Source organism: Ictidomys tridecemlineatus, chromosome 1 (genome assembly GCF_052094955.1).
Source record: "Ictidomys tridecemlineatus isolate mIctTri1 chromosome 1, mIctTri1.hap1, whole genome shotgun sequence".
Classification (NCBI taxonomy): domain Eukaryota; kingdom Metazoa; phylum Chordata; class Mammalia; order Rodentia; family Sciuridae; genus Ictidomys; species Ictidomys tridecemlineatus.
Genome location: NC_135477.1, coordinates 153389334 through 153409327, shown reverse-complemented (window position 1 = coordinate 153409327; position 19994 = coordinate 153389334). Strand labels below are relative to the sequence as shown.

Below are 19994 nucleotides of genomic sequence, written 5' to 3'. Positions count from 1 at the left end.
AGAGTGCTTTCTTTGCATGCACAAGGCCCTGGGTTCCATCCCCAGCACCAAAAAAAAAAAAAAAAAAAAAAAAAAAAAAAAAAGGTATAGTACATACTATATACATCCTCTGACATACTTTAATTCAAACCTAGAGTACTTATTAGGATACAATGTAAGAGCCATCAAATAGTTGCATTATTTAGGGAATAATAATGAAAAAACATCAGCACAAGTTGAATACAGACACAATTTTTTTTTTCTGGATATTATTGACCAGGAATTGGCTGAATCCATGGATGAAGAACCTGATGACAGGAAACGTCCACTGTATTTATATTTGTGTATATTTCACACACTCCTGGTACTGCCCATCCCCATGTTTTACATGTGTTTTGTCTTAGTTTATTGTTTGTTTTTCAATTCTCTCAGTTGATTCCATGCAGGATTTTAAAAATTATTCTTAAGTAATCCAATTTATCAGTATTTGTGTTTGTGGATATGTCTTTAATTTCATGCTTAGAACTGCTTTCCTCACCTTGAAACTTCATAGGTACATACATTGTGAGTGCCTTTAGTTTCCCACACTTCTAAATTGAAATTTCCCTAAGATATTTAAAGTTCAATATGTGATGTGAGATAGAGATCTGATGTTAGTTTTCCCAAAATGACTAGTTATTTGTATTAACATCAGTTACTGAAAAGTCTTTCCATTCTGATAGGAAATTTTATCTTATCAAATGCTTAAATTCTAAAATACACCTTGGACTTGCTTTTAGATTTTTCTGTATGTGTGTATATATATGTGTGTGTGAGTGAGATACACTGAGAATTGAACTCAGGGCATACATTTACTGAGCTATGTCCCAAGCCCTTTTTAAAATTTTTATTTTGAGCCAGAGTCTCAATAAGTTGCTCAGGCTGGCCTTGAACTTTCAATATTCCTGTTTCAGCGTACAGAGTGGCTGGGGTTACAGGTATGTGGCACCTCGCCTAGTTGCTTGTTAATTTCATATTCTGCTTTTCCTCCATGTACTATTATATCATAAAATTGCTTTATATTAAAAAAATCTATACAAGGGGCTGGGGTTTTGGCTCAGTGGTAGAGCGCTCGCCTTGCACGTGTGCAGACCTGGGTTTGATCCTCAGCACTACATAAAAATAAATAAATAAAATGAAGGTATTGTGTCCACTACAACTAAAAAAAAGCTATAGAATTATTATTTTAATGGCTGTAACATGTCATCACCCACACACACACACACAAAAACTAGCTTATACCAGTTTCACCAAATCTAAGATGTCACCAACTTTTTTCAGGGGTAAAGTACTGGGGATTGAACCCAGGGTGCTTTACCTCTGAGCTACATCCCAAGCACTTTTTAGTTTTTATTTTGAGATGAGGTCTTAGTTACTTAGGGTCTTGCTAAATTGCTGAATTTGGTCTTGAACTTTGATCCTCCTGCCTCAGCCTCCCAAACTGCTGGGATTATAGATGGGCACTATCAGGCCTAGCAGATGTCATCAATTTTAAAATCCACTATTATTTTATGTTGCACTACGAAGAAATTCTGCCATTAGTTTTTTTTTTTTAGATTTTTTTTCACAAAACCTTTATTTATTTATTTTTATGTGGTACTGAGGATTTGAACCCAGGGCCTCACATACCAGAAGCACTCTACCACTGAGCTATAGCCCCAGCCCTGCCATTAGTTTTAAGACATATTCTTATTTTAGCCAAGTGTGGTGTCACATGCTTGTAATCCCAGCAGTTTGGGAGGCTGAGGCAGGAGGATCACAAGTTGAAGGCTAGCCTCAGCAATTTAGTGAGGCCCTAAGTGACTTAGTAAGACCCTGTCTCCAAATAAAGACTCAAAAGAGCTGTGGATGTGCCTTAGTGTTTAAGCAACCCTGGGTTCTATCTCTGGTACAAAAAAAAAAAAAAAACTTTTTTGAAGAGGTTAAACTGAAAAAAAAAAGTGTGTCTTATAATTGATGAAAAATATAACGAAGAAGTGCTTCATTTCTAGATGGAAAGGGCTTCCTAAGCTTAAAGAAAAATCTCAGGGCTAGGGATGTAGCTCAGTGGTAGAGCACTTGCTTAGCATGTGTGACGTGCTGGTTCAATCTCCAGCATAGAAGATAAAACAACAGACAAATATCAATGGCTTTGCTGTCATCAAAATTAGAAGATTTTGTATGTCTAAACGTTAAAAAATTGAAAATCTGGGTGCAGGGTTGCACATCTATAATCCCAGCAACTTGGGGAGGCCCTAAGAACTTAAAGGCCCTAGAGAACTTAGTGAAACCCCATCTCAAAAAATAAAAAGCACCGAGGATGTGGTTCAGTGGTAAAGCACCCTTGGGTTCAATCCCCAGTACAAAAAAAAAAAAAAAAAAAAAGAAAAAAAAAAGAAAAAAGGAACGTAAAATAATAACAGCAATTAAAAGTTAAACAGACTAAGAAAGGTTGTGGCTCAGTGGTAGAGCACTTGCCTGGCATGTGTGAGGTACTAGGTTCAATTCTTAGCACCACATATAACTAAATAAATAAAATAAAGGGCTGTTGACAGCTAAAATATATGTATATATTAAAAAAAATCAGGGCTGGGGTTGTGGCTCAGCAGTAGAGTACTCACCTAGCATGTGTGAGGCCCTGGGTTCGATCCTCAATATCACATAAAAAAATAAATAAAGATATTAAAAAAAATAAAAAATGATGACTTCTGAACTAAGCATTCAGTTAAAAAAAAGACAGAAAAACTGGGGCATTAATAATCTTAATAAAGAGCTCTTTGTAGCATGAGAAGCAATATCAAAATATTGCTAAGAAGTCAAACTTTATATGAGAAACCATTTTTTAAAATGTCAATTTATGTAAGAGAAAATTGGCTGTATCTATGACATTTATGTATGATCACTCACTAGTAATCAAACATATGCAAATAGAAGGTTTTTCTTTGTATTAAATTAGCAAAGATTAGAGGAAAATTTTCAGTGTCTGCTAAAAGGGGATTGCAGAACTCTTACATATCACAGAAAAGATTGTAAAGTGCTATAACTTTTTATTAGCAGTAAAAAATACTTAGTCTTCCATTGAATAATTTCACTTTTAGAAGTCTATTCTATGGAAGAGATCTTATCTTTCTATGATGATTATACATTTACTCTTTTTAAAAATATTTAGTTGTTGATGGACCTTAATTTTATTTATTTATATGTCGTGCTGAGAATCGAACCCAGTGCCTCACACATGCTAGGCAAGCGCTCTACCACTGAGCTACAACCCCGGCCCACCATTATTCTTTTTTTTTTAATTTTATTTTTTATTTTTTAGTTGTAGATGAACACAATACCTTTATTTTATTTTTATGTGGTGCTGAGGATCGAACCTAGTGGTCCACACATATGAGTTGAGTGCTCTACCCCCGAGCTACAGTCTCAGCCCCACATTTACTGTTTTATAAAGAATATTTTTAGTTGTAGATGAACATAATACCTTTATTTATTTTACTGTGATTCTGAGGATTGAACCCAGGACCTCATATGTGCAAGGCAAGTGTACTACCACTAGAGCCACAAAACTTGCCCCATTTAATCTTATTATGGAATAAAATTCCAGAAAACTTTAGAAAAATTTTAGGAAAAATAAACATCTTAGGACTATGGCTATGTTGTTAAAAGGGAAAAGATTGTTTTCTCCTTTAGAGAGAGTCTCTTCCCTTTATTGCGCATGCTAGTCTGGAACTCCTGGGCTCAAGCAATCTTCCTTTTTTTTTTTTTTTTTTTTTTAAAGAGAGAGTGAGAGAGGGGGACAGAGAGAGAGAGAGAATTTTAACATTTATTTATTTTTCCTTAGTTCTCGGCGGACACAACATCTCTTTCTCAGCCTCTGCAGCATTTGATACACCATGTCAGGTGAAAATGATTTTTTTTCCTTTTTTTTTTTTTTTTTGGTTTTAGGGATTGAACCCGCTGGGGTACTTTACCAGTGAACCAGTGAGCTACATCCACAGCTCTTTTTTTTTTTTTTTTTTTTTTGAGAGAGAGAGAGAGAGAGAGAGAGAATTCTTTAATATTTATTTTTCAGTTTTTGGCGGACACAACATCTTTTTTGTATGTGGTGCTGAGGATCGTACCCGGGCTGCACCCATGCCAGGCGAGCGCGCTACCACTTGAGCCACACCCCCAGACCCCACAGCTCTTTTAAAAATTTTTTTTGAGACAGGATATCACTAAATTGCTGGGGCTGGTCTTGTCTCAGATTTGTGATCCTCCTACTTCACCCTCCTGTCACTGGGATTTCAAACATGCACCATGCACATGGCATGATGGCATTTTTTTTTAAATGCACTACCAAGGGGATTAGGGTTTTCCCCTCATCTAATCAGAAAACAGTTTTCTTAGGTAATCTGATAAAACCAGAGCTGTAAATGTAAAAATGCTGTAACCTACTAAGAAGTGCAGGAGCTGGGTGTGGTGGTGCACACCTGTAATACCAGCAGCTGGGGAGGCTGAAGCAGGGGGATTGCAAGTTCAAAGCCAGCCTCTCAAACTTATCGAGACCTTAAGTAACTCTTTGACATCTTGTCTCTAAATAAAATACAAAAAAAAAGGGCTGGGGGATGTGGCTCAGTGGTTGAGTGCCCCTGGATTCACTCCTATCTATCTATCTATCTATCTATCTATCTATCTATCTATCTATCTATCTATCTATCTATCTATCTATCTTCTATAAATAAATGAGGAGGAGGAGGAGGAAGGTGTATGTGAAATCCTGGAAGGAGAAAAAATGTTCTTGCTTTGAATGTCCAGGGATATACCTCTTGGCTGGAAGACCTGGGAGTCTGGCATCTTGATGACCTCAACAAAAATGTCTTCTGCTTCTAGTGCTTTTTGCAGTTTAGTGTATGCACCTTCATTCCTCCTGCCTGTTCCATTTATCTCTCTCACACCCAGTAACTTCGTGTTACAAACAGTTCTATGGTTCCCCTGCTGAAGTCCTGGGATAGCTTCTTGTGCATATGGATTCTTGTTAAAAACTTATATGGGGCTCTGCCTCTATCTCTGGACTCCTATTTTTTTTTTTTTTTTTGGTCAAGGAGATTGAACTCAGGGGCACTTAACCACTGAGCTACATTCCCCAGCCTTATTTTATATTTAATTTAGACACAGGGTCTCACTGAGTTGCTCAGCCTCTCCTTTGTTGAGGTTTGCTTTGAACTCGTGATCCTCCTGTCTCAGCCTCCCGGGAGGCTGGGATTACAGGCGTGTGCCACCGCGCACAGTCTTTTTGATCTTTGTTTTTGGTTCTGCAGATTGAACCCAGGGGCACTTTACCACTGAGGTACATCCACAGCCCAAATTGCTGAGGCTGACATCGAACTTTCGGTCCTCTACCTTGAACTGGTGATCCTCCCGTCTTGGCCACCATGCCCTGCAATCCTATCTGTCCTTTGATGAGTTCTTTTGTCTTACTAAAACAGTTAGGGACTTGGCCTTCACACCTTTACATTCCGGAGGGAAACACTTTTTGCATCCCTCTTCCCAGGGTGACCCTCAGAGAGGCTCACTAACTGTGGTACTTCTGCAGCACTGTCCAACACTGACTTATTGTTAGTTTGTTGCTTGCGTCTACCAGGGCTGGGGGGCGGCAGACAGCCGGATCAGACTCTGGGGAGGCTTGGGAAGGTAGGGGCATCATATTAGTTTTCGGTGGTGCTGATGGAAATCACAAACTCTTCTGATCTCGCGCCACATGGGCACAGCAGGTGACCCTGAGGCCTCTTGGAATCGTGAACTGTGTCTCTACCTTGGAAATGGAATCAGTCTTGGAAAGAGTAAATGGTAACTGTCTCCCCAGCAGCGTCCAGACACACCTGCAAGCTCATCCTGGGTTCACGAGGCGAGGCAGGACGTGGCACTGGGTGATCCCATCTCGTGAGAGGGCCCCGTGGCTTTCAGGCCCACCAACCCTGGGGCAGAGCGGGGGTGGGGGGGTCGCCCCGTGTGAATTCGTTAAGCAAAAGCGGGGTATTGGCTTTGGCATGGGCACAAGGATGCTGTGGAGGCTGCGGCCTTAGGCCCAACGGCTGCAGGTAAGGGGAAGTAGTACACATGCTTTGGACTTGCCACAAGTCGGGGGTGGCTTTGGGGACAAGAAGTCTGCAGCAGGGTAGCTAAGGCTGGCTCTAGAGAAGAAAAGGGGACAGGTAGCGCGGGGAAAAGGAAGTCCGCGCCTGTCTTTTCAGGTTGGCCAGGAGCGCGGATAAAACCATGGGGAATAGGAGGACAGCTATCTCGCGCTTGGGACTACCATACAGTCCCCATAGAAAACTGATTGCCGCCATTCCCCTCCCCCACTCTGGCGGGTAAGACTAGAGAACGGTTCGAAGAAAAACGCATGCGCAGGAAACTAAGTTATAAACCGCTGAGGCTCCAAATTCAATATTTGTGGGAAGACGCAGGCGCATAAAAAGCCCGGCACCTTTACGAAGCCGGAGGCTGAGCCAAAAACGCATGCGCAAAATCGTCTGACTGCCGAAGGTGGGCCCACTGTATATATTACGCATGCGCCTAGTTGCTGTGTGATGCAAGGGGCGGTGCAGGGAGCTGGTTGCGCGTGCGCAGAACTTATTCAAAGGGCCTTATTTAGGTTGCGCAGGCGCCCGCTGGCCATTTCTTCTTAGCCACGCCGAAGTCGTGTGTGTAGGTGAGTCTCCGCGGATCCTTGTTTGCCGCCCAGCGACACCCAAGTATGCTCTTTTTGCGGAGATTGCTTGACTCCTAAGGCTCTGGTAGAGCCTGGGGGCCTTTGGCAAGCTGCGAATTGCCGCTAAGTGCTGCGGAAATTTCGCTGAGCCTTGGCAGCGCCGCCGAGGCCTGCAGGCCGCGACGACTCTATTGTGTGAGATGTCGGAGGAGGCGGAGCGGAAGCGGCCGCCGCCATTTCCTTGCCTCCACGCTGGCTCTAGGCCGGGGTCCCTTCGGCTTGGAGTTTGGGCACTTTGTGCCCCAAACGGCTTTGGGGTTCGGATCCTTAGCCAATGGTGTGGGGTATTGGAGTGGGTTAAGGTATCTGCACGGGTGGAGCTCCTGTCGCTTCTCTGGTTCCGTGCGGCGCTCCGACGGTGGAGGGTCATTTAGTTAACATTCTTAGGTTTTATCCTCATAACCCGCCTTACAGTCTATTTCGACGCCAGGATCCTCCAAGAGACGATGATGTTGGGCACCGAAGGTGGAGAAGGATTCGTGGTTAAGGTCCGGGGCTTGCCCTGGTCTTGCTCGGCCGATGAAGTGCAACGTTTTTTTTCCGGTGAGTTTGAAAAAGGAGGCGGGAGTTGTCAGCCCCACTGTCGGGCGGGCTGGCGAGCGGGCAGGTCTGCGGCTGGGGCTGGGCTGAGCTGGGCTGGGCTGGGCTGGTCCCGGGCGGGGTGGGGCGAGTGGGCCTTGCGGGTGGCGCCCCCTGGCGGGGCGCGGGCGGTAGCGGTTCCCTCTGTGCTCCTCGCGCCCAGCGGGCCGCTGTTACGCAATGGAAATTGTGAAAGCTCCACCCGTTCTCTTCGCCCCCCCTCCCCCGAATGGGGGTGCTGCCCACTGGAGTTTTTCTTTCTTTTTTTTTCGATCTTAAAACAACTCATCTCTTGTGGATGTTCTTTCTAAAATGTCGATTTGGATAAGTGGGATTTTCCCCCTCAATCTTGAAAATAGACTAATAATAGCTGGGCAAATTATAGTAATTTAAAGTATAACTGTTTTCTGATTTTGGTGGTGTTTGGAAAGGGATATTTTTGTTGGGAAAAGTTAAAATGGTCACTTTCTAATTTTAGTTTTCCTAATTGAGATTTGGTAAATGAAGAGTTCCTGCTCGTCTACTACTTAAAAACATTTTTTTTGTAGTTGTAGATTGACAGCATGCCTTTGTTTAATTTTTTATGTGTTGCTAAGGATCCCAGTCCAGTGCATGACACATGCTAGGCAATCGCTCTGCCACTGAGCTACACCCCAGTCCACGTCTGCTTTTTTATTTAACTCACTTTACAGTTGAGGATTGTGAAGCCCAGGGATGTTTTCTTAGTTGTGTAGTTTTCTGAATAATTTCTCCTGGAATCTTCTTGTTCCTGGTATTAGTAAGAGTAGACTTGAGTTATATTTGGAAGAAGTTTTCAAGTTTTGGAAAAGATACTTGTAGTATTGACTTACTATCTGAATTTAGCTACGGTAACAGAAAACGACCTGTAAAACAAGAATCAAGTATACTGGAAGCCACTTTTGCAGGGGGCAAGACTGGGTTTGGTTTCAGCTGTGCAACTTGGAGCATTTTAGCTTGGTAACATGATCCCCTTTCAGGTGAGTATTGGGCCTGCATTGGATTTGATTGAGAAACTGTAAACTGTCAGCTGTAAAACTGTCAAATTGGTTGGACCAAAACTCAATCTAATGTGTTCAGAAAATGCTGTAAAGTCCCAAGGTCCAGATGTGATCTTGTTAGAAGTTCTAAGACTAATGAGACTTGAGTACCAAGCATTAGAGATGAGTTTGATTGCGAACCTGCTTTGAATATTAGGTTTTCTTGAATTAAGATGTATTTAGGGAATGAGTTTCATGGATTATGAGATGATGAATGCTTAAATACCGAGGAGAGACATGCTGGGAGTTGGTAATATCTTCATTTAGGCTTCACAAGTATAACTTACTTTTTAGTGGTGACATAAATGGGCACTTCCATCTGTATCACCCACAGGTAGTTTAGGTTGTAAATTCTGTATTAACCGTTGTTTTCTTTCCAGACTGCAAAATTCAAAATGGGGCTCAAGGTATTCGTTTCATCTACACCAGAGAAGGCAGACCGAGTGGCGAGGCTTTTGTTGAACTTGAATCAGAAGATGAAGTCAAATTGGCCCTGAAAAAAGACAGAGAAACTATGGGACACAGATATGTTGAAGGTTTGATTTATGTTGCCCTAGTAACAGTAAAATGTTAAACACATAGAGTTCTTACCCTGTTCTGAATTTTAGGTATTTGACCGCATGGAAATGGTCATCTAAGGGAGTTTATGGCAACTCTTCTTAGTTTATCTAAAGACCCAGGAAATCTGAACTTTGTTCTATCATTTTCCAAAATTGACTAATTCTAAGCACCTCTTTCAGTATTCAAGTCAAACAACGTTGAAATGGATTGGGTGTTGAAGCATACTGGTCCAAATAGTCCTGACACGGCCAATGATGGCTTTGTACGGCTTAGAGGACTCCCCTTTGGATGTAGCAAGGAAGAAATTGTTCAGTTCTTCTCAGGTATGTAGTCCTGTTGCTGAGCAGTGAGTTTGGCTAGCTTCTCACAACATGAATAATAGACATGATTAATTAAAATTGATTAGATTAGGTACTTAAATAGGTTGTGAGTATATGCTGATGAATTAATGTTTTCTTCCTAGAGACCTTCAAATAACTTAAGCCCATCTTAAAGGTGGAAATTAGAAGTACCAAAATGTTAATTTTGCTTATATTTAGTATTGTAGTTCAGAGTAGATCTTTGAGGATTGTCCTCAACAGCTTAACCACCTCCCTTACATTGCTGTTTAGCAAAGTACTTCAAGTTAAAGGTAAGATTCCTTAACGTTAGAATGAGTGAGGTTGTTGTAATTTATGAGTTAAGTGTCTTTGTTTCAAGACACTTATTTGGTACATGAGACCAGAAATAATTCTAATGGTCTGATTCTCTAAAAAAAATTATTATGGAAACATCTTGGTTTAGCCTGTAATAAACTGTTAACTGAAAAGTCAAATGTAGTTGAGTACAGGTTGAATGCTTAGTTTCATTACCTGAAAAACAGTACAGAAAGCTTTGAAATTGTTCTGGGCCTAAAGTATTTGAATGTTTTTATGCTGAAGAGCTGATAAGATTGCATGTTTAGCAGAATATTAGTTCATAATGTTTTAAATACTATTAATATTCTTGATATAATAAAATTGAATTTAAGAGCAAGAAATCCTTTCATGGTTTAGTGTAGGATGTGTTAAAGTTTTGACTCAGATATGTATCAAGTCCTAATGTCAGAATTTCTGAAATCAAGTCTGTTTTGTTTTATCTAAATTGGTGAGAATTGAATGTATCTGTCAACGTTAAAAATGAACATAATTTCATATCTTCTAGGAAAGTGCTTTAAGCCCTTTTTGTAAGCTTGGGAATGTATCCACGGAAAGGATTTTTCATAGACGGAATTTCCAGAAGTGAATCATACTACTGTTAGAGCATAAGAGTGCATGATTGTGCTGTGTAGATAGTTGTTTGTTGAAAGTTTAGATTGTATGTTTGTCAATTATGTGATTTAAGTAATGTTTCAATTTTTATGAAATGTTTAAATGTGTACTTGTAAAAAAAATTTTTTTGAAGTTCCAATAATTTAAAGCATTGAAATATAAAATGAGGTAAAAGGTGTGTCTTGAATTTAGTAAAACTGTTATTTTAATGCTTGAAAATTATATTAAATTCTTGTATACTTTTCAACATTGCATAGATAAGAGTGTTTTTAATTGTTGAATTCTTAATGCACCTTGTGTGGAGCAGCAGTTTTTTTTTTTTTAATACATTCATACTGTACCATGGGGTGTGTTAAGAATTGAGTTATACTTTGTAATAGTGGAACTTCATATTATTGCAATGCATATTTAAAAGAATACTTGTTGAAAACATACCATTCACCTAAAGTTAAAATTCTGGTTTATTTAAAGCTATAAGAAGAATCATTTCTGGGCTTGTGATGTTAATATTGCCCCCCTACTGGGGTTATTTGTCCTTGGGTTGAAGGGTTGGAAATCGTGCCAAATGGGATAACATTGCCGGTGGACTTCCAGGGGAGGAGTACGGGGGAGGCCTTCGTGCAGTTTGCTTCACAGGAAATAGCTGAAAAGGCTCTAAAGAAACACAAGGAAAGAATAGGGCACAGGTGGGGATGGATGGTTGGTTGGATATGTCACTTTTCTTATGGTAAACAATTAAATCCATATTCTCTCTGCTTAACAGGAGGAAATGATCTATTTCCTATTCCCAGTTAATTGATATTTTGCCATGTTCAGACTTTTGCTAGTCAGCGCCCTATATTGCTTTTAAATAAATTTGAGGTTTTAAAATTGGCCCTAGTTAATTTGGTCTGCTATGTGATTTTTGTGAGACTCATATTAACCCTAGTCAATGGAGTTGAGAGACTATGGCTTTAAAAATTAATGCAAACCTGGCTTTAGCTGTAATAACACCCACCTAGTAAATTAATATTACCATAAGAAAATGTGATACTTTCTGATCTTGTTTTTAAAGTTGAAATGCAACAAACTTTTTCTTGCTGTATAAATATTCTGCATATGTATTAATAAGCATAGCTTTCAAGAAATTGTCACAAAAGGTTTTATTCTCTCTGCTTGTGACTATTTTTCATTGAAGCATGCGCTTACCTATGCTGATTCCTACTAAAAGCATAGGCTGGGGTATATATTGGCGAGAGGAAATGTGTAGTGTGGGCTAGATTGTTGGTGGAGGCTGGCCTTTTAGCCCACTTGCTATACATACTGCCAATGGATTTGAGTTGAAATGTGTTGAAAGTTGAGTGGAATTATTTCCCTCCTAAATCATTTATTTATAGTACTCCTCTCTACCCCTAAGGTTGGGCTCTGCCTCAGAGGAGTTTTTTCCCTGTAAATTTTACATTTAAAGTAATATTATTGAGTGAATTTCTGGTCATTGCCTATGCAAATATAAGAAATCTGGCTTTAAATATTAGTCAGTTTCATGGCTATGACTAGATTGTTTTCTTGTATAGCTAAACACCTGTATGAAATGAACTAATGTTTTCTCTCCCCTCCCCATTCCCCTCCCTCTTGAACACTGCTTTAGGTATATCGAAATATTTAAGAGCAGTCGAGCTGAAGTTAGAACTCATTATGATCCGCCAAGAAAGCTTATGGCCATGCAGCGGCCAGGTCCCTATGACAGACCTGGGGCTGGCAGAGGGTATAACAGCATTGGCAGAGGAGCTGGCTTTGAGAGGATGAGGCGTGGTGCTTATGGTGGAGGTATGTGATGATGTGCAAGGTGGGACCAGTTTGTTCCTTGTTTGTCTAGGTATTTTCATTTGATTAATTGTACTTTTTGTCTTTCAGGCTATGGAGGCTATGATGATTATAATGGCTATAATGATGGCTATGGATTTGGGTCAGATAGATTTGGAAGAGGTAAGGTAAGAATTGAATTTCTCAGCTGAGGAGTATTACACTCTTGTCCATCTAGACCTCAATTACTGTTTTTCAGGAATGTCTGATCACAGATATGGGGATGGTGGTTCTACCTTCCAGAGCACAACAGGGCATTGTGTACACATGCGGGGATTACCTTACAGAGCTACTGAGAATGACATTTATAATGTAAGTACAAGATGAATTCACAAGTCAGATATTTAGTATGACAGTAAAAACTTGGTCCTTATTCTACTCGATGAAAATTGGGTTTACAAGTTAGTTTTTCATAATAGTAGCAAATTGACTTGATTTCTTTGAAATGTCGTTTTAGTTTTTTTCACCACTCAATCCTGTGAGAGTACACATTGAGATTGGTCCTGATGGCAGAGTAACTGGTGAAGCAGATGTTGAGTTTGCTACTCATGAAGATGCTGTGGCAGCTATGTCAAAAGACAAAGCAAATATGCGTAAGTCTGAATTAATCACTTGGGGACACTTAGGTGGTTGTGAACGTTTTAAGGTAGAGAAATAGAATAGTGGGTTTGGATATGTTGGAAATTTGTGGGTTTTAAAATTAGTTATGACTGAAGGAGATTTGTTATGAACATATCTTGAAGTTTGTTTTTAATTGACAATTTAGATGAATGTTTAAAGACAAGTTTCTACAAACATCAGAGAAGCAGCTAGACTTTTTTTTTTTTTTTTACCAAAAGTGTTTGAAGTTCACAGATCTACTTGTTAAAGAACTTAGTGTTTATCTTGTTTTCTTTCACCAACAAACATTTTCAAACTTTCTTTTCTCTCATTTCAGAACACAGATATGTAGAACTCTTCTTGAATTCTACAGCAGGAGCAAGCGGTGGTGCTTACGGTAGCCAAATGCTAGGAGGCATGGGTTTGTGTAAATATCACTTTAGTGTCCTTTTTTTAAGCTAACCTTGTATACCTTTTCTCTCATTTCAGAACACAGATATGTAGAACTCTTCTTGAATTCTACAGCAGGAGCAAGCGGTGGTGCTTATGGTAGCCAAATGATGGGAGGCATGGGCTTGTGTAAATATCGTTAGTTTTTTTAAAAACCAAAATATCTGTATAAGTCGATTATTGTAAGTTAAGTTAATCTATAAATAAGTATAGCATAATTAATAAGTGTAGCATAATATTTAAGTTTAGTGTAATTAAGTTAGCATAACAATTTAAGTTAGGCAAAGAAAGCAGTTTATTACTTTAAATGAATTTTGTAATTACTGTATTAATTACTATGTAAATTTTGAGTTGAATCAACTGCTCAGGATAGATAATTCAAATTAGATTTAAGTACTTTGGGGGGAAATGTAGAATGCAGCTAAATTATTAGAGTATGAAGCTTACATCTAAAATAAAATAGTAAAAACAGGATTAAAATAATTAATTTGGGGGCATAATTAGCTGGGGATAATTAGGTGTTCAGTGATACCTGTGTATTGACATACTTAAACGTAACAAGCTAAGGGGGAAACCCCATTAAATCCAGTCAAGCAGTTTCATGAGATGTTCACAAAATGCCTCTGCTTAAGGAATCGTGGATTTAGTCCTGCTGATGTGTATGCTGCTGTTAACCATTTGTTTCATAAATATTTGACTAGGTCAATGATGAATAGAAGAGTTAATCTGGTAAATAGACAATAGACAGAAGGAGACAGGGTTAGTAATATAAGATGAAGACTGGAAAATCATAGATATAGAATTACAAGCTCGGTACCACCAGGTACCACATTACATAAGGAACAAAGCTCTAATGTTCTCTTAACTTAACAGCAAACCAGTCCAGTTATGGTGGCCCAGCTAGCCAGCAGCTGAGTGGTGGTTATGGAGGAGGCTATGGAGGCCAGAGCAGCATGAGTGGATATGGTAAGCATGTTTTTTTATATACCTAAAATAAAGTTTTAGGTAGGTTTCTTTAGTTGGGAAATTATGCAGGTTTTTTTTTTTGGTGAGATTGGGTTATTAAATGTATGCTTTTGATCCTAATTGTTCTTAATAGCTTAATTTTCAGAAACAATCATTGGGCGGGGGAAATGTTCTATGAATTTATTAAAAATTAGTGATTGCAACTTTGAAATACTGTCGAGCCAGAAACCATGCCTTCATTTATTAAAACATTAGAATAGTACACTTTTTCTGTCTTTTGGTTAAATCAATTTTTGATGGAGGGAGATTTTTAAATAGTAGAATGGTGGTTGGGTTTAGGACCGTTATTTACTAGTCAGTTAACATAGAGATGGTTTTATTAATTTTTTTTTCAATTGGTCTAAAGAATGGTGATTTTGGTATTATAGTCTTACCCTACAAAATCCTTTTGCAGACCAAGTTTTACAGGAAAACTCCAGTGATTTTCAATCAAACATTGCATAGGTAAATATTTTCTCAAAAAATATAATTTAAATTCCCATAGCAAATACTGATATGTTGTAATAACACTATTTCTATAGCAGTCAATGGCTCTGACTTAACTCCATGGAGGCTGCCATTTTGGGCACAGTGAGTTGCCTTTAGTCCAACTTTGTCCTCTCACTTCCTGCCCACTATGAATAGGAAAAGCAAGAGACATCCCCTGTGCTCCCTATTCATACATGCCATTCGAAGAACACAATGTGATTGTTATGGTAAATTTTTTTTTTTTAATGCCTTGCTTAGCTTTAAAAACATGAAGTAATTTTGCAATTTTTGAAAAACACTAGTTTTCCTTTAAACTTAATTTTCCACGTTGATCCTGAAGAATCCATTTAAATGGTAGCACAAGAGTCTGGCAAGTTGGTACTGCAGAGAAAAGGGGTTAATTGAGACTTGTTTGGAGTCGGGATTCCCCTTTCCCAAACATGCTTCTCGCCACTTGGACAGCAGCCATTTGTACTCGTATACATTTTAAATTTTTTCTTGGAATGCATTATTTTATTTGACTGAGTGTCTGACACTACTTCTAACTTGTCAAATTGATCTCTTTGCAGGTAGCCAAGGAGCAATGAACAGCAGCTACTACAATAGTGGAAGCCGTGCATCTATGGGCGTGAACGGAATGGGAGGGATGTCTAGCATGTCCAGTATGAGTGGTGGATGGGGAATGTAATTGATCCTGATCACTGACTCTTGGTCAACTTTTTTTTTAAAGAAAAAACAAAACTTCAGTTTAACAGTTTTTGCAATGCAAGCTTGTGACTTATGCTTACTCTATATGTGGGAATCAGGATTATTTGAAAGATTTAAGGTTCAGTATTTTTGAACACAGCAGTCATCCAGGATGTTAACAGCAAAGATGAGTAACCTATAACTGTTAAACAATTTTCAGCTTTTCTCAAGTTAGTTATATTGTAGGATGTACTTAAGCAGTAAGCGTATTTAGGTTAAAGCAGTTGAATTATGTTAAATGTTGCTCTTATACCATATTACATTGAACACTGTTTGGATGCATGTTGAAAGACATGCTTTTTGTAAAACTCAATATAGGAGCTGTGTCTACAATTAAAAGTGAAACATTTTGGCATGTTTGTTAATTCTAGTTTCATTTAATAACCTGTAAGGCACGTAAGTTTTAAGCATTTTTTTTTTTTAAGTTAATGGGGAAAATTTGAGACGCAATACCAATACTTTAGGATTTCGGTCTTGGTGTTTGTATGAAATTCTGAGGCCTTGATTTAAATCTTCATTGTATTGTGATTTCCTTTTAGGTGTATTGCGCTAAGTGAAACTTGTCAAATAAATCTTCCTTTTAAAAACTGCACTTTGTCTTGTCTGTGCTTCAGTGTCATGTGGACTGTTTCTTGGTGCTCTATTCCTGCCTGGGGCGTAGGTCCTCGTATCTGACTGGCAGAGAGGCTCGGCAGTTGAGGCTGTTGTTAGATGTCTTCAGACTTCAATTCCCTTCAGTGCAACTGCAGGTAAACTTGGCTTTGGGGTCCATGGAAGAGCTGTATGGTTTGGCCTGGCTGCACAGGACCTGATCTGAGCTGCTTATAACTTGTAAGCACTTGCATAAAACAAAGGGGAGCTCACTGCATGGCCTGCATGTCTGGGAGGCCTTCAGGCATGGCTACAAAAAATTCCAGAAGCAAGGGGGTGGCTGGAAGCTGCCCTCCCCACTCTGATTGCATTTTTTGAATTTTGTATATAGGTTGTCTTCTAAAAGGTCATAAGATGGTTTTTGTTCTGGTGAACCCTGGGGCCTCACCCATAAAAGGCAAGCACTCTGCCACTGAGCTGCATACCCAGCTCACAGACGTTTTTTTTAGTTGTATATGGACACAATACCTTCATTCTTATGTGGTGTTGAGGATCGAACACAAACTAGGCAAGTACGGTACCTAACACTGAGCTATAACTGCAGATCCTTCACTGTCTGAAATTGCAGTTTTCAGCTTTACATTTTTGCTTAATTCTTAAAGTCTATTTGGGAGCAAAACTCCCATTGCCTTGCAAAACAATTAAAATAAAGTGCTTCTTGGTGTGCACATAGTTAGCTTTAATTTCATACACTGAAATGCATGTTTTGGTTGCTCAAGTTCAAATGATTTTTTAAAAAAATATTTTATTTTTCAGTTGCAGTTGGACACAACACCTAGACATAAGTTAAGGCAGTTCTTGGAGATAAAACAGACCAAGGAAGCTCTTTGGTAGATGTATAAGGTCCTGTGGGAAACATTACTTATTTAAATGGTATTAACATTAGAGAATTTAGGTTGCAGTGATGTGGTGGGTGGGCTTATGGCCTTTAAAGCTGTTAAATTATTACCATGCCCATCCTGAAGGTTTTTAAACTTGTTACTGTACAGTGAATAGACTTGGAAAAGTGTTTTGTTCATTTCTTATTTTCCTTGGCAGCATTGTACATAGAAGACTTACATGGAGGGTTCTGCAGGTGTCACTTGGTTGTATGCCCTGCTGGGAGGAGGATGCACTTCCACACTAGTGGATGGAAATGCCTACAATATATCATGTAGTTTTTATCTTAAACAGGCCTAGAGATAATTTTCAGGCCAGGCAGTATTAGGAGTTGACACTATAATGTCATAATTTGCTAAACTTGATGCTGCCCTTGTGATCTTGGTAAGTTAGTCTACAACCAAGAACTTTGAGCCTTGAATTCCTTCTCTGGATCCTTTGGGTAACAGTGCTCGGAATAAGAAACATCTTTATTGAGACACTTGGCCTGGCTAGAGCATGGTGGCACATAGCCTGTAATCCCACCAATTTAGTTGAGGAGGATTGCAAGTTTAGGCCAGTCTGGCCTAGGCACTGGGATTTTAAAAATGAGGTTAAGAATCATTATGGCTCTTGAGTCCTGTGCTTCATGAATCAGTCCCTCATCTGGAACCTTGCAATGACTATAGAATCTTTTTTTTTTTTCCTTCAGTATTGGGATTTGAAATGAATACTAGGCAATAGCTATATCACTCTTCTATACCCCTAGTCTTAAGAATCTGCATTTTAAACCAGACATGAGTGCATCCCACCCCTGACCCCTGCCCCTGCCATGTCCATACTTTAGAGGCACTACTTGGCTGGCCCTCTTGTTGGGATGAGTGGTGCCAAACCAGGGACTTAGCAGGTTCCAGAGTTCAGATGTATATTTCAATTCTGAGTATGTTATTTTGACCACCGAGACAGCTAAGTGTTTGTATCCTTTAGACCTGTGTCCATTGTCAAGGTTGGGTGAAATATCAGACATAATAGTGGGAATTTTCATATAAAATTTTTTTATTAAACTTTCGGAGCAGTGTTGAAGTAGGAAAGTATTATTTTCCTTCCTTTTCTGTGTGTGCAGATGAGACCTAATGCTCAGAAGTGAAGTGACTTGCCTAAAGCTCCCTGAAAGTTCAGTTTGGGTGCACTGAAAATAAAGGTACAGATAAATGGTACCAGAACAGTTTGGGGATGTAAACTTTTCCTGAAAATTGGGCCCAGTGTGGGGTTAACAGGTGCTTTGTATTTATATATGTAGCCTATTGTGATGCCATGTGGTTCTATAATAGGGTTTGAAAACACAGGTTGGGGTTGTAGCTCAGTGGTTGAGTGCTTGCCTAATACAGGTGAGTCACTGGGTTTACTCCTTGGCACCACATGAAAAATAAAGGTTAAATTCTTAAAAAATCTCCAAACTGTCTTCCAAAGTAGCTTCATATTTCCACAAGCAATTAATTAAAATGCCTTAAAAAAAAAAAGCCTACAGTGTGGAATGAATGTGGCTTTAATGTGGGGCAGATCTAGTTTTGAGGTCTTGCTATGCAGTTCTGTGCTATAGGGCCCTGGGTAAATCCTGGGGCCTAAATTTCTGACCCTCCCACATTTTTCCATCTGTAAGATAGATGTTGAAGGGAGCAATAAATGTGGAGTTTGGTTTGACAGTACTATAGAAGTGTCAGTCAGGACTGACAGAGGCTGTAGGTGAACTTTCTGCAGGAAAAGCCCAAGGAAAGACAGCCAGTGTTGGGTTCTACTATGGCAGGGCTGGTACAGATAATATCAAGCTAAGGAACTATGGGAAGTGAAAGCATGGGGTTTTAGAAAAGCAAGGTGTCAGTCTAGAAGGTTGGAAGCCCAAGACCTAGATTGGACTGACTTGTCAGAGAACAGTCCAAAAACAGCACCTGCCCTAGCATTTTTTTGGTGGGGGTGGGGGCAGGGGGGTTAATGAGGCTGGAACCCAGCAGTTCTCTACCACTGAGCTACATTCCAGGTCTTTTTTTGGGGTGGTGGTGGGGTACTAGGGATTAAACCTCAGGGGCATTCTATCACTGAGCCACATCCCCAGCCCTATTTTGTATTTGATTTAGAGATAGTGAGGCCTTAAGCAACTCAGTGAGACCCTAAGTGCTGAGGCTGGCTTTGAACTTGTGATCCTCCTGCCTTAGCCTCCCAAGCCACTGGGATTACAGGCTTGTACTACTGCATGCGGCCCCCAGTCCTTTGAAAATAAATGCCTCACCCTCAACTCTTGCCCAAGTCTTTTTTTGAGGAAGGGTTCCATTAACTTTCTAAAGCTGGCCTTGAATTTGTTGTCCTGCCAGTCGATGGAGTTGCTGTATTATAGGAGTGGGCCACTAGGCACAGTGTACTCACTGCTTTTTTGGGTGTGTGTGTGGGGTACATTTTAGAGACAGGGTCTCAGTGAGTTTAAGCCCCTTGCTTTTTTTTTTTTTTTTGCTGAGGCTGGCTTTGAACTTGCGATCCTCCTGTGTTGGCCTCCTGAGCTGCTGGGATTCCAGGTGTGTACCACCACACCTGGCTTTCACACTGTTTATGAAATTAAAAAACAATGTGTGGCAGGTACTTTTTCCACAGGTTCTTCCATCTATCATTTATCCACTCCCATAAACAGATGGTCCCGATTTAAGATGGTTCAGCTTGGGTCATTTTTCAGCTTTCACTGGTGTTGAAGTACCCCAAAACTAGAGTTTTCCAATAAATCACATGCTTTATATAAAACAAGCTTTGTGTTAGATGAGTGCTCAACTGTAAGTGCATATTGCAGGCAGGCTATGATGTTTGACAGGTTAGGTATACTATTTTGACTTATCTGGACATAGCCCCATTGTAAATTAAGCAGCACCTCTATAAATAAATGACTTGAGCTTTGATGACAAGCTTAAGGCCATAGCCCCAACTTGTGCAATGCCCACTCAAAAGCATCTTCACCTAAAACCTTGCTCTCCTGGCTGTGGACCTCATGGCTCAGAACCCTAAGAGCAAGCTGGAGGGCAGGGTGCCCCAGGCTTCTGTACAGTTGACACAAACTTGCTTTTTGTTCACACCAGG

The 19994-nt window shown here is 39.7% G+C and overlaps 1 protein-coding gene across 8 annotated transcripts; it reads left to right on the top strand.

Annotated features, from left to right (window-relative positions):
• The first annotated feature begins 6550 nt into the window (after positions 1–6550).
• On the top strand, positions 6551–15963 carry Hnrnph1 (heterogeneous nuclear ribonucleoprotein H1). Of its 8 annotated transcripts, none has more exons than XM_078049936.1 (14): positions 6552–6691; positions 7166–7294; positions 8769–8924; positions 9129–9272; positions 10786–10924; positions 11866–12044; positions 12132–12203; positions 12259–12392; positions 12538–12673; positions 13018–13077; positions 13170–13229; positions 14004–14096; positions 14551–14600; positions 15194–15963. In XM_078049936.1, exons 2-13 carry the CDS (start codon positions 7198–7200, stop codon positions 14598–14600), a joined length of 1320 nt encoding a protein of 439 aa, XP_077906062.1. In that variant the 5' UTR covers positions 6552–6691; positions 7166–7197; the 3' UTR covers positions 15194–15963. The 8 variants fall into 8 exon arrangements, with proteins under 8 accessions (XP_077906051.1, XP_077906053.1, XP_077906062.1 ...); XM_005339346.3 differs by having other exon boundaries at positions 13170–13259; XM_078049925.1 differs by lacking the exon at positions 14551–14600 and having other exon boundaries at positions 6551–6691.
• The last annotated feature ends 4031 nt before the right edge of the window (positions 15964–19994 follow it).